General features: G+C 37.1%; 2 protein-coding genes across 5 annotated transcripts in view; one reads left to right on the top strand and one right to left on the bottom strand.

Moving 5' to 3' along the window:
- CMSS1 (cms1 ribosomal small subunit homolog) overlaps window positions 1-14,812 on the top strand; it is a 372,389-nt gene that overhangs the window by 1,932 nt on the left and 355,645 nt on the right. The gene's annotated exons all lie outside the window — the stretch shown is intronic.
- Window positions 9,059-14,812, bottom strand: part of FILIP1L (filamin A interacting protein 1 like) — a 273,763-nt gene continuing 268,009 nt past the window's right edge. The window contains exon 5 of the mRNA XM_055315899.1: window positions 9,059-9,265. Coding sequence (XP_055171874.1) covers window positions 9,074-9,265 — 192 coding nt within the window. The 3' untranslated portion in view covers window positions 9,059-9,073. The remainder of the gene's footprint in view (window positions 9,266-14,812) is intronic.

Genomic DNA, 14,812 nt, shown 5'->3' with positions numbered 1-14,812 from the left:
TCATTTTTATAGATAAGAAATAGAAAAGTTCAGTAATGTTCTCAAAAACACACAGCAAGGGGACACACCTGGGTGGCTCAGCCCCTTAAGCATCTGCCTTCAGCTCAGGTCATGATCCCAGGGTTCTAGGATTAAGCCCAAGGCCCTGGGATCAAGCCCCGCTTCAGGCCCCATGCCCAGCGCTGACCCTGCTTCTCCCTCTCCTTCTGCCTGCCGCTGCCCTGGCTTGCGCACACCCACGGGCATTCTCTCTCTCTCTCTCTTTCTCTCTGTCAAATAAATTAATAAATAAAATCTTAGAAAGGAAGAAAGAAAGAAAAGAAAGAAAGGAAGAAAGAGAGAGAGAGAGAGAGAGAGAGAAAGAAAGAAAGAAAGAAAGAAAGAAAGAAAGAAAGAAAGAAAGAAAGAAAGAAAGAAAGAAAGAAAGAAAAAGAAAGGTAACACAATAAGGAAGAGATCTAGGAAGAGGTTACACAGGTGTGCCTGAGTTTCAAAGTCATATCGTATCCACTATTACAATGTGGCTTTGCTGGGCCTCAGCATAAAATGAAGGGTCCTTAGAGATAATTTGTTTTAAGGGTTTTAACTAACCAACAGTTCTAAATTCTAAACATTGGATCTACAGCCTCCATGATGTAAGCTACCAGGATTCCCATCAAGGTAGTATGTTAAAGTCTCCTTACTTCTTAGATTCCTTCTAGCTCTAAGAGTAACATTTGAAAATTGCTGACTTTAAATGTATCAGGGGCATTTGCTTTGTTAACTGCTTTTCAGTATAGTGAGTGAGCTTATGTTTCCTGAGATATGCTTATTTGTTGGTGATGTGCCTAAATGATCTGTTTGGTATTTCTAATTCAGAAGAAATCACAACTGAACCAGTTGAGATTTCCTGATTCTACCTATGTTAATGGGGGAAATAGCAGCCTAAAATGTGTGAACTATATTTTATTTTGAAGGTCAAGGGAGAAATAGTGCTTTAAATCAGAGAAAGGAAACATAGTTCTAATGATGCCTTTTTTTCTGTTGTGTGCTATCCTACTTGATCATAAAAATAAACATCTTTCCTTACTATCTGTTTTCCACTCACACTTCTGGTAGCAAGAAGTATTTAGTCATTTATTCAACAATCTACAACAAAGGCTTAACATTCATGGTCATGAATTCTTATGCTTGTTTTCTAAGAGTAAAGTATACAAATTATATAGATTCCCAAACACCGGCACACACTATGTATAACATCTGTCTAACATACCAGTCAGTTATCTACTTATTGTCTAAGGAAATGTACCATTTTTGCTGGTCTCATGTCTTACTTAGATGTGGTAAGTAACTCAGAGACTCTTACTAAAACTCCAGATCTACATATGACTCTTTTTTGCATACATCTTATGGCTATTCAGGACTTACACTCTTGTGCTAGAATCCTGCATTTTACTGGAGCCCAGCATGGGACTTGGCACCTGGTGTTTGGAAGATATTAGCTGAATAAATGGATGCTCCTGTGCCAGGTGCTACAGAGTTCTTGATGATCACGTATATAGTTAGACATATAATTTCTCACCCAATTAAATACTTTTAAGAATGAAAGGCCACGCTGTTAGAATTTTGCTGGGACTGTCCTAGTCTACCTGGGATGTCACCCTATTGACATAATTGTTGGTGATTGGAGTCATGGCCCAGGATAAGACAACTGAGAGTTGTCTCTGCTGAAGAGTGTGCAGCTAGTGTGCTCAGGCAACAGAGCCTAGGGGTCATTTTACTTATTTCCTTATTCCCTGCCTACCTTAAGAAATTATTTGAAGTGACTTATAGTAAACAAGATATTCATTAGAATCATAGTTGGAAAACATTAATGCTAAAGTGAACAGATTACAATGTGTGGGGTTTCATGTAGTTGGCCAAACTGGGCACTTTCTCAGTGTGATGCTAAAATCTGCAGTTGGAGTTGGTCACTTGATCATTCACTTACTGAAGGGCATATTGATTGTCCTCCCTTTTTATTCCAATAATATGCCTATTAAGTTACAAGTCAGGTGTCCAGTAGGTAGTGAGATATATGAATCTGGAGCTCCAGGGTTGGGTCAAGGCTACAGATAAGAGATTTAGGAATGACTGGCATATATATAGCTTACTTATATTATTTTTTTAGATAATTTATTTATTTATTTATTTATTTTATTTATTTATTTATTTATTTATTTATTTGTTGTGGGAGGGGTTGCAGAGGGAGAGAATCTCAGGCGGAGTCCCCACTGATCATAGATGCTGGTGAGGCTTGATCTCATGACCCTCAGATCATGACCTGATCCGAAATGAAGAGTTGGACTCTCAACCAACTGAGCTACCCAGGCACCCCTATAGCTTACTTTTAAAGAGGATGTTTTAGCAATCTGTCAAATTCTCAAACCCTATTTTTTTGAGAAGATTTTTCATGTGCTTCCCTAACTCATTCTGAATCTTTGATTCCATCTCTTAGCAAGCATCTAACTAGAAAACTGAAGTGTGAACACACTTCTATGTACAGTACAGGGAGAGTGTAGATAATAATACTAACTTGCATTTTTTGAGTGGTTGTTATGTGCCAGATACTATTTTGATTGCTTTATGTGTACTAACTCAATTAATCTTCACAAGTACACCATAGCGTAATTACTATTATCCCCATTTTACAGGTGAGGAAATTGAGGCACTAAGTGTGTGATTTGCCTGATGTTATCTAGTTGGCAATTGGGGAGGCTATGATTCATAGGCAGGCAATCTGAAACCAGTCTGTACACTTAAATTTCTCAGAGATAATTATTCTGATTATCAGTGGTAAAAATCCTATCTCTAAAATAACAATCCTTTCTTAATTAAAAGAGGCTGATAGTTTATAAACTCTTTTGTTTAACACATCATTGTTATCAAAGTGTGTCTGTTAACTCTTAACTCTCCCAAAATTTATTCTTCTAAAGAACATTAATTACTCAGAGATCAAATAAGCAGGTTGTATCATTGGGCTTGGATAGTAGAGCTATCCACATGTCTGAACTGTCAGGTATCAGCCAGGACTCTCAACACCTGGCTGTCTTCTTGAAGTCTTGTATTTACTAGGAATGTCAAATGCAAATGAAAGCCAACTAGTGAATTAGTTGCTTTTTCTTTAGACTTCTATCTCAGTAAATTAAATTACCACCTACCCAATTTCACAAATAAAGGCGTAGGAATATCCTGTTTTATTCATTTATTTTTTTCTTTCACCCCTCCTATCAGATCTATCAAGTCTTGTCTTTAGCTCTAAGACATCCTGAATGGTTTTTTCCCATCTCTTTCCTCTGTTAATAACTCCATCAAAGTGCATGTTATCATCCTCATTTGCCTTAACTACTGCAGTGAACTCCTAATAGGAGTTTCTGTCTTGTCCCTCTTGAGACTGTTCTGCAATTAGCAGCCAGAGTGATCAGATCTCATTCCTGCCTAAGCCCTCCAGTGGCTTCCATCTGACACACATAATACAACCCAGGGTATCTATCATAATTAATATCTGCCACCTCTTCTCCTACTTACTCCCCTCTAACTTATGTTCTTTCACCCACACTGGCCTTTATTTTGTGCCTCAACAGGCCAAGTTCATTCTGTCTTAGCCCTTTGCAATAGCTGTTCCTTTGTCTTTCTGGGCTCTCCTGTATTTCAAGTGGCTAGCCTTCTCTTAAGAACTTTAAGACCTGGGGATCCCTTGGGTAGCTCAGCGGTTTAGCTCCGCCTTCAGCCTGGGGCCTGATCATGGAGTCCAGGGATTGAGTTCCGGCATCCGGCTCTGTGCAGGGAGCCTGCTTCTCTCTCTGCCTGTGTCTCTGCCTCTCTCTTTCTCTCTGTCTCACAGAGATCTTTTTAAGATTTTTTTTAATCTTTTTTAAGATTTTAAGATCTTAAAAAAAAAAAAAAAAAGAACATTAAGACCTCAGTTCAGACATCACCAAAAGAGAAGCATTTCCTGGTCAGCCAGTCCAGAGTAGCTGTCTAGCTGCTCTGTTACATTCTCACATTATGGTAATTCTCAGCAGAGCACTGTCACCAACTGTTACTGTTAAATGATTACATTTTCTAATAGATTACATTTCTTTGTTAAATTATCACATTCTGGTATGATCCCCTACATTAGAATGTAAGCTCCTGTGAGCAGGGATTTGTTTGTTTTTCTTTGCTGTATTCTCAGTGCCTAGAGTAGTACCTGGGTCCTTAGCAGGCACTCATTAGGAATTTGTTCATTAAGTAATTGATCATTAATGTTTCATAGCCACATCTTGAAGATCTCAGCATAAAGTTTCATATCTAAAGAAATTGAGTTTATTGGAAGAATTGTCAAAATCTTGCTCAGGCTCTTGAAAGATTTAACAGGTGCTGCTTCTCTCTTTCTGAAAATAACGTTGAAAATCCTTGTATAACTGTGTCTACTAACCTTTTATTCTAAGTGTATTTGAATTTAGTTTTATAAATTTTGTTTTGAAAGGGAAAAACAGACTATTGCTTTATAATGAGCTGATAATTCCTAGTGGTGACAGCTTTTGTTACCTAAACTCAATGTGATTATTCATTTTGTTTGAGATTGTTGAAATGAGCATTTAAATTTTGTTGTTGTTATATTATCATTGTATAGCATCTCCTTCAAATCACATTGCTTTATCTATGCTTACTGCTCCTTGAAATTATGAAGCAGGGGAACACCTTGGATCTTTTAAACTTGAATACTTCAAGTGCTTGGTTTATTCCCTCTTTTCATACCAGAGTTAGGCCTTTATAGTATTAATTTTACCTATAAGCAGCCATGTGTAGTAGATGTTGTAAAACTTTGCCGCTACATATAGAATTCAGACTTGGACTATTTTGATAACACACAACAGAGAATGAACTTTGAAATCATTTATTGAATTCTCCTGCTTGGCCCTATTTTAGACACTGTGGTGGAATTAAAGGATGTTTACATATGCTTACATTGTGGAATTTATACTTCAGTGTGGTTCAACTGAAATGCAAGTAATATTTTAAGACAGATGTTCAAGGGCAAAAAGCAGGGACAGGATAAATGTTAAAAGGTGAGAGGAAGGAAAGAAGAAAGAGGGCATGCTACATCAGAAGTCTGTGTTCTGTACTTGAAGACTGTGTAACAAATGGATCCACAGAGACCTTCATGGGCTACTTTTACTTTATTGTATGCAATTTCCATGGTTCTTACAAGTGATTTAACAAGTGGTTCTTGACAACAATTGTAAGCGTTTCAAGGTACAAATTTGTACATCTTTCTCCAACTAGGTGCATAGTAGTTCAGCTATGATTTTGTTAAATGTCTATGAATCTCTTGAAAAATACCAGGAATTTGGAGGACCTAGAAATACTTCCATTTCTCCTCTCAGATTCAGCAACAACACATTACAGTATTTTGTGGTACAAGTCCTTTGACCTGTTCTTACCTGATATTCTTTAGTTGAACCCTTTCCTACATTAAAACAAACAATTTGAAATATAGTTTCCCTGTTTTCATCAGCTTTCAAAGAATTCTTAGTTCTTAAATTACTAGTATTTTTTTAGTTAGTTGACTAAACTCTTAAGCTCTTGTTTCTGAATTCCTTGCTAGTGTAATTCACACTAGACCAGAGATCAGAAACTTTCTTTGTAAAAAGCCAGATAGTAAATATTTTAGGCTTTGCTGTCCAGTCACTGTCACAACTAGTCAATTCTGACATTGTAGCATAAAAGCAATCATGTGTAACAATCATATGTAAACAAATAAGTGTGGCCATGTTCCAATTAAACTATCTGTGGACAATGAAAATTGAATTTCATGTAATTTTCACATTTTGTAAAATATTCATTGACTTTTTTCCTGCTATTTAAAAATGTAAATAATTGTTCTTAACATAGGACATACAAAAACAGTGAGCTGATTTGACCTGCAGGCTGCAGTTTGCATACCCCTGTCCCAGATTCAGTGTCAGAACCTGAGTTGTAGGTCACATGTCCTCTAGAACAGGAATTTGAAACATATCCCAGAGGGAATTGCATTTTACATCAAATACTCCATTACTTAGTCCATCACTATGTCATATGTTGGATCATCACATTCCTGTTAAAAATCAGATACCTTATTCCAAATAGTTAAAAGGAGATTAGTTCAGAAATCACTGAAGCTAAATAAATGAAGGGCTGAGGAAAACCTCCAGCATAAAAGTATCAGGTTATTAAAATTCTTGTTACAACTTGGATTTGTTTTTATTCACTTGGATATTTATCTGCTTTCTTCTAAAAACTTAATAAAGTTAAGTCTAGAATTAGGATAGCTTATTTTATTTTTACTGTTTTTCAGAGGGGCCACATTTCTGCAAAAATAGATTATGCTCAGGAGATAGGATTCTTTGTATTTCAGTTGTGTTATAGATCAAATACCATTTTGTTGAACTCCAAATAGTATTCCCAGTTGTAAGCTATTTGTGGGTTTTTATTGTGTTACATATTGCTTTAAAATAAGCATGGGTTTTGGTTGGTAATCCTCTTGTTAAAATAGACTTTGTTATTTCAAAGACTTTTGTCTTACTGGGATTAGAACTGTTACCATTTAAATATGGGTTTTTGCTGCTTGCCATAGAAATGTCACCATTTGGGACGCCTGGGTGGCTCAGTGGTTGAGCGTCTGCCTTTGGCCCAGGGCATGATCCCGGAGCCCCAGGATGGAGTCCCACATCAGGCTCCCTACATGGAGCCTGCTTCTCCCTCTGCCTACATCTCTGCCTTTCTCTGTGAGTCTCTCATGAATAAATAAATAAAATCTTTTTAAAAAAGTGTCACTATTTGTCAACTCTTTTTTAGTACTTTGTACAATATCTTGTCGCTCTTTTCTTGCTTCTCTTGAGCTTATGCCAGCTTGGCATGAAAATGTCCTTTAAGGAGTCTCCTAACTTAGGAGAAAACAATTTAAAAATATCCAACATACATCATATTTTGTGCTCTTCTTTAAGGTAAAGATGTTCTCAGTGTTTTGTTTTTTCTGGGAGTATTTTATGCTTGTTTTTCCCATTTTCAGTCTGTTTGGTTTCCTCTATAGGAGGTCCAATGTTTTTTTCTTTCCATTAGCATAATTGTCAGTCTTAAATGTCAATCACCTGACAACTGCTTTTCCTCAGCCCGTCATATACCACTGCCATCTCTCAGTACATTTTCTCACTTATGTCTTGATTGAATGGCCCTTCTCTCCATCATTCTTTCATCCTCTGTTCCTTTAATATTACCTGCATATTGCAGGCCCAACACTAAGCACCCTGCACATTTTCCCACCACACTGTCCACTGTCCACCTGTTACTACCCTTCATTTCCTTCTGAACTGTTTCTCTTGTATGTTTGCATCAGAGCTTTGTCACCTTCTTTTGTAGTTCACTTCCTGCCACTATTCTCTTACTGCTTTTCAACTTAAGACTTTTCCATTTCAGGCTTTTAATTCACCTGACCTCCCCCAGCTTCTTCCTCTGCCACTTGCCTGTTGGGACTGCTGCACATCATCCCTCTCTTTGGCTTGCATAGCTTAATGCTACCCAGACTTCCATCTCCTTTTCTTCCTCCTTGGAGTTGATCCAGAGGTATTTGTACAATGGCAAGCACACTGAAGCAGGCTTGGTTGGATGAGCAAAGGATGGCAGTTCCTTTGCTCCTACTCTGCTGGCTCCATCCCAGGATCACTGGCTTTAAAGCAATGTCCTTTTGGAATTTCTCCCAGGGTCCAGTCTCCAGTTCTTAATGCAGGATCATAGAGAACCTTGAATCATGCTCTTCATAGATTTTTTTTTTTTCTGACTGAAACTTTGTACAACATAACTGTCAAAAATGCCTGTCGTATAACATTATTGTGTTGCTCTATCCATACTGGATTAGATGTACCTTTCTCTTTATTCAGTGAGAAAGTTTTAAGTGTGATGAAAAGAATTACTTGAGCTTACTACTGCTAGAGGATTGAGTCCACCTAATAGATGACTGGTTGGATTCATTCATGGGTTATCAGAACCTGAAGAATTATTCAGTTCTCCTGTTTTACATGTAAGAGACTCAAGGCCCAGACTGATGAATGCCAAACTTATTGTCAAATGAGTAAAAAGCTAGGATTGGAATTTGAGTCTTTTGCTGAATCAACTGTGTTTTTCTATAGCACTGATTCAAAGAAGTGATGTGATTAAAGAATGTCTGATGAAATGATAAGTTGTCTTTTTTTTTTTTTAAACACCTAGGACAGTGATTCTCCTCTCCCAAAAAGATCTCAGTATTAGTGACCTTTGACTCTTAAGTGTCCTGATTGCTTTAGAAAGCACAAATCTAAAATGGTTTTCCTAGTAAGCCTACCAATGTGATTCCATGGCCTGGCATATATAGGAAGGGCAACTTACTAGAAGTGAGACAGAGGACTAATTGTCAGCACTTAAGTGTGCATATTACACCAGTGATTATCAAGTCCTTCATACAAAGAATGTGTTCACCTTTTACTTATTTGTTCCTTTCTTTGTTCTTTGTTGTTCCTTACCACTTTTTTTCCTTCTTCTGGTTGTAAAGAAATCGTAGTTTTAGACCTTAAAGTAAAATTTCAATTGTCCTGCCATTTTGATGGAAATAATCTGATTTTCTTGAAGCAGCTTAGGAATTCTTGGTAGCATATCTTCTTAGCAAATTATGATTCAGTAAAGTTCTGTGAAATGAAAGAGTTACTTCTGAGTTCACCAGAAAACTTTTGAGTTGTTCTCATGAATTCAGTCCTATCCCATGCCAATGATAGATGGTCCAACTTTGGGCTGACTTGTAAGTACAATGAGGAATTAGAAGGATTTGGGCTTGTTTGTGTGTATATGCACATACACCCATATAAGTAACAATTGTAGGTGTGCCGCTCTTTCAGGATACTATTCCCCAGGTCCAGCAACCTGTGAATGAATTACTTGTCATTTTGCTGCTTTACCGTTTCTTGGAGAGAGATGACCTTTCCTCTTTGGCCTTCATAGTGGTAATTTTAGCTTTCCAGATACTTCTGTAGGTGAATGTGTCCAGACAGTGCGTTGGCATAACTTACCTTTTCCCTCCCATGTGGACAAAAGTGTTAGAGGTGACAGTCCTTATGATGTGTAGCTTCCCACACCCAGTGTGGTGACTGGATTTATCCATAGGCCCCAGGGGAGCTTTAGGGGAAAGCTTAGTGTTGCCTGTAGATTTTGGTTTAGGGATCCGTGTTGGGATTCTCTGCTTGCATACCTCCTTGATCTTGAATTAAACAGAAGAACAAAAGGTAGTTAATGGCACAGTTTGTGGAGAAGCAGATATTGTTCAGCTTGGAGAATTCAGCTTCTTTGAAAGCACTAGGCTCTGGGGATGCATCAGTTAAAGACTGTCAAGTTGAAGAAAAAAATTTAGTAAAGTGATTCTCCCAATATATGTTGAGTGTGTACTCAACAGTTGATAATACTAAATACAGTATTGCTTCTTGGCAATCATGGTATAGTGGGAGATAAGCAAGAGTAGTGTCCCAAATTAATCTCAAAGAGTCATGAGATTGTCAAGGAAAGGTTAATTTCAACTGTGGGGTCTAAGAGAGCTTCATGAAGAAAGAAGTAGTATTTGACTTGGGCCTCTAAAGACTTTTAGGATTTTTAGTGGCAGGAATGGGAGGGCATTCTGGTATAAAGGAATACTTTTGGCAGCAAGGTGAGGTAATATTTTTGGCAATGTCCCTTAGGTAGGAAATTGGACACAGTTGAGAAATAAAGGGACTTCAGATTAGGTTGTATTTGAGAGATGAAATGGGACTGTATACTGGGCTTAGATAGGAAAAATTGTGCCTGATTCTATAGACTGTGTGGGAAAGGGGAGATAGGAAGGACAAAAGCTGAAGGAAGATACATTGTGGAGGTAGAATTGTGTTAATGTTTGTTCTCTGGTAATAAATATGAAGAGAGAGGAGTTACAGATAGGTTGAATGATCTGAACTGGGAGAGTGGGTTGTGGAGTGTGAAAGAGTGAAAGCTTGATTGAGTTCACATTCACTTAGAAATACACTCTTATTTTTCATTTATTAAGGAAAAATACTCTTGGATAAGAGTATTTACTTGTTGGTAAAGAGATGGGGAAAAGTTATCAGCTAACTGTAGTTCTCCCCTTATAATCCACCGCTGGTGGTGATGATTACTTTCCCCCTTTTTGGCTGTATCATCCTTTCTTTTCTATGAGTTCAAAAAGTATAAATCTTTTAAAAATGCACTGCAGTTTTCATCATAGTTACTAATACTGTTTTTATGGGAACCCTTCTTACGTTGTTTTTCATTCTACAGAAATTTGTTTCCATGTTTTTATTGTACTGATAAAGTGCAGTTAAGTCTCTTTATGTAAATATTTAGTTACTTAAAATGCCCCCTAGCTTTTATAGCAACCATATTTAGAGTTTTAAATAAATAGTACATAGACTTAGCTGAAAATATGAATCCTTCAATTAGGGATAAACTATATGGGGAATATACTTTCTTTTGGTACATTTAGTCAGTCTTCTGTATGCCTAGATGCTAGAAGAGTTTTTAGACTTTCGTATACTGTCATTTAAAAAAAATAATCCTAAACATAGCAAGTGAAATGTTGATACTCTGATATCAGTCTCCTCCTTATCTAAGTGGTAGTCCTCATGGTCTCACCATCAGTGCTAAAATGTTCACTCAACATTTTTACCTCTCAAATAAGCAGAACCTTTGTTTGTTTGTTTGTTTGATTTTTAATAATAAAACTCAGTGCCCAGTAAGGGTTTAGTGAGATGGCTCAACCTCAGTGATGACTAAGATAGTAGTTTGGTAGAGTGCTTCAAGATACCTAAAACTCACAGCCCATGACTCATTCTTATTGCTAGGAATCTTTTCTAAGAAATAATCAGATGTAGGCAAGGCCATTCGTTTTTGCATTATTTATAACAAAAGTTTATACTATGTATTGTACTGTAATCACATGGAAGCATTATACTGTCTTGAAATGATGGTTTTGAAAATATAGGAAAAATGCTTATTCAGAAATGTTAAAAGCAGGATTAAAAACTATATACATGCTTTAACTATGTATGTTTGAGGAGAAAATATACCAGTGATGTCAGTGGCTAACTGGTTAGTGAAATTATACGTATTTTTTTAAAAAATTTTCTTCTATTTCCTTAATTTTCTACAATTAAGTATACAATTAGAAAAAGTAACACTGAGTTATATTAAGAGATAAAAGAAGAAGGAAACAGTTAAGACAGTAGAACATTTATGTGAACATCAACCATATTTCCCAAACCATGAGCAGTAGTGGCTGCAGCTGAAATCAGTGATGGACTAATTCAAGTTGACTGATCTTGTCACCACAGCATTAATAATAGCCTTTCCAAGATAGGTTTCTGCGATGTCCTTTAACTTTGTCAAGATACAGATTGGTTCCATTGTACAAAAATCTGTTGGAATCCTATTTAAATTGTAGATTCCTGGGCCTTCCCCTTAGAAATTGTAATTCACTTGTCTATGGATGTGCCCAGACATCCTCATTTTTAATAAACTCTCAGGGTGATTCATCTGATGCAGGTGGTCAGCCTGCCATACTTTGAGAAATACTGCTATAGTTGAAATTCCTTTAGAAGTAAGCTTTAAGTTTTGGGATGCCTGGCTGACATAGTTGGTGGTGGGTCAGATTCTTGATCTCAGGGTTGTAAGTGTGAGTCCTGCATTGGGTTTACTTAAAAATTACTTAAAAATAAAATCTTAAAGGGGCCTCTGCGTGGCACGGTTGATTAAGTATCCGACTCTTGGTTTCTGCTCAGGTCATGATCTCAGGGTTGTGAGATCCAGTGCCATGTCAGGCTCTGGGCTCAACACAGTCTGTTTGGGTTTTTCTCTCCCTCTGCCCCTTCTAACCCCCTCTCTGCACTCACGTACTTTCTCTCCTTCTCTCTAAAATAAATAAATAAACCTTTTTTTTTTTTAAGATCTTAAAAAAAAGGGGGGGGGGAGAAGAAATAACCTTTAAGTTTTCTTTCATCTGGAACTCTGGCCTGCCTGGGTATGAGAGGTTTAATACTAAAGTCCAGGGCTTCATGACTCCAAGGTCTACATCAAAACTACCTGTAGGGCTTTTAAAAGACTGCAGATGCCCACACCCCATCCCATCTTAGAACCTACTGACTCTGATTGTCTAAGAGTGTCGGGTATGGGCATGAGTTTTTAATGAGCACCACAGGTTATTCAGAACTGAAATCCCTGTGATAAACCAATTGGGGAACACAATATTGGTGAGGCTTGTCTGTTTTAAGCTATATTGTTATGCTTTGGTGAGGATGATGGTCATTGGCAGGGGTCAGTCACCGAAAAGTTTCTGGACTTCCATTGTTTCTAGATCATTGATGGTGCAAGCTAATTTTGTGTTGTGTTGATAACTCTCATTTCACTACATAGTTCTTACCTCTAGGTGGCAGCAAAGGCCAGTTATTTTATTAGAACAGTCCTAAATGTCTTTCGCAAAATCTTTTAAAACTGATGCTGTGGGTTTTTAATTTTTTCCTGTATGAATTTTATACTTGGACATATTTAAGTAAATGAGGTATGGAGCTTTAAGATGTGTCATCTCTTGGATCATTTTTTATAGACCATTATGTCAAATAGCTCCAAGAAAGTTTTATCCAAATTTGGAGTGCATATTTCAAGAGGAATCTCTGCATAGGTCTGTTTTAAGACCACACAGTGAATGCTCTTCTCAGAGTCGGAGGCTCCTGGGTTTCATCAGAAAGCAGATGTCTTGGAGGAGATTAAGCAAGTTGGAAAGCTCATTCATAGAAGAAAAGTTTTTTTTTTTTTTTTTAATGTTTAACTCCGTTCAGCATGGAGATTGGGATTTAGAATGGATTACAGGCCTGAACGATGCCAAATTCAGTGAGGCAGACGCATTGGTTTTATCTAGGGAGCAGTAGAAAGAACAGGAGTATATGTGTGGAATGTATTCACTAAATTCATAAAATGTTGGCTTATCTATAGTTTCTTAAAAGAAACCAAGCAAATCTATAAGACTCCTTGGTTACAACAAGTCATTAAATGGCATTGAGCCTTTGTGACCAAAAGAAGTACAGAAAGGTGAAAATGTTTTCAGTTTTATTTGAAGTCTTAATTATGTAGCCCAGTTTTTACTTGATGCTTGTGCTCTTTCATATTATCATGGAGGACAAACATCTGAAAGCATACCAGAACAAAATCAGCATTTATGGGGAAGCTATTAGATCCTAGTTAGACAGCTGGAATCAGGATGTTCCCTTTTCTCTAAATGAAATTAATTTTGTAAGTGCTTTGAACTTTTTGGAAATGTATTGGCAACATATTGTCTAAGAAAACAGTGTTCCCTCAGGAGTGTTCTTGACTCCAAGGCCTGCACAGCCCCTTAGTACACTTTAGCTCTAGAGGTTGAAAGGCTCAAGGTTCCCAAAGACCTCCTTTCATTTCAATTTGTGGTTATTGGGGTGATGCAGGGAGGGGGCAGATTCAAGGCTGCCTAACTCCCTCAGGGACCCAGCTGTGTTATCAGAATAACAATATTTTGTATTTTTGTTTTTATCTCTTTTTAATGGGAAAGTGCATAAGTAATTATGATAGATGTGGTAATGAAAAAGAGGAAATGATAAACTGGAAAAAAAAATCTTTGAAATATTTTTGCCTTCATTTCTTTTGTCTTTGTATTTATTGTTTGGGAAATCACTACTAATTTGTATAAAGAAAAAAAATGGAAATAACAGACAATGAATCTGGCACATAGCCTAGAGTTTCATAAACTGCTTTGGCTTTTTCTCTTGATTTTCTCAGAACCGCCTCCATACAATGAAACTTTACCATTATAGATTTTACAGTTTTATATGGTAAGAGATCTTTCAAAAGGAAACTTAATAGTTGGATTTGCTTATTTCTATTAACCTGTGAGAAAACATTTGGTTTTAAATAGAGTTACAATGCTATGATTTCTATTAAAAAGTTGTCTAGTTTCTGAGGAGGTTAGAGGAAATTGATGCTTTTATTTTATAATGTGACATGATTTGTGGTTGTACCTAGTTACATCCCAATCTCTCTGTGGTAATTACACCATGGGCAGTGAGGGCAGTCCAAGAATAAACATAGAAATACAGTTTTCAAAAATCCTCCTAACTCAGTTGCTGCCCTTTTTTTAAAAAAAAGAAAAGATTTATTTATTTATTCATGAGAGAGAGACACACAGAGAGAGAGGCAGAGACACAGGCAGAGAGAGAAGCAGGCTCCATGCAGGGAGCCCGATGTGGGACTCGATCCCAGACACGTAGCATCATATATAGAAATAATATGCTAAAAGTAAAGTCAACTAACCTCGAACTGTTGTCTTCCTTGTTTGCCGTCTTTTTCTTTTTTTTTAAAAAAAAAAAAAGATTTTATTTTTAAGTTATTTCTATGTCCAGTGTGGGGTTCAAACTTACAACCCTGAGATCAAGAGCCTGCATTCTCTACGGACTGAGCCAGCCGGGCGCCGTCCTCTTTTCTTTTTATTCATCTCAGATTTTTTACCTCAGGGTTGTTGGGTTTTTATTTTTTCCCTTTTTCATTTTTCGTTATTTGCACCCATTTAAATTTTTTCAGTTGTTTACAGGCTTACATTTTACACCAGGCTTGGGTTAGCAGCTAGAGCAGAGGCTGCGATGCCAGATAGACTTGGGTCTGCATTCTGATCTGACAGCAGCTAGCTGTGTGTCCTCAGGCAAGCCATTTACCTGTTCAGACTTCAGTTTCCTCAGCTGTAATG

Source organism: Nyctereutes procyonoides, unplaced genomic scaffold (assembly GCF_905146905.1).
Source record: "Nyctereutes procyonoides isolate TBG_1078 unplaced genomic scaffold, NYPRO_anot_genome, whole genome shotgun sequence".
NCBI lineage: Eukaryota > Metazoa > Chordata > Mammalia > Carnivora > Canidae > Nyctereutes > Nyctereutes procyonoides.
This window is presented reverse-complemented; position numbering and strand designations above follow the sequence as displayed.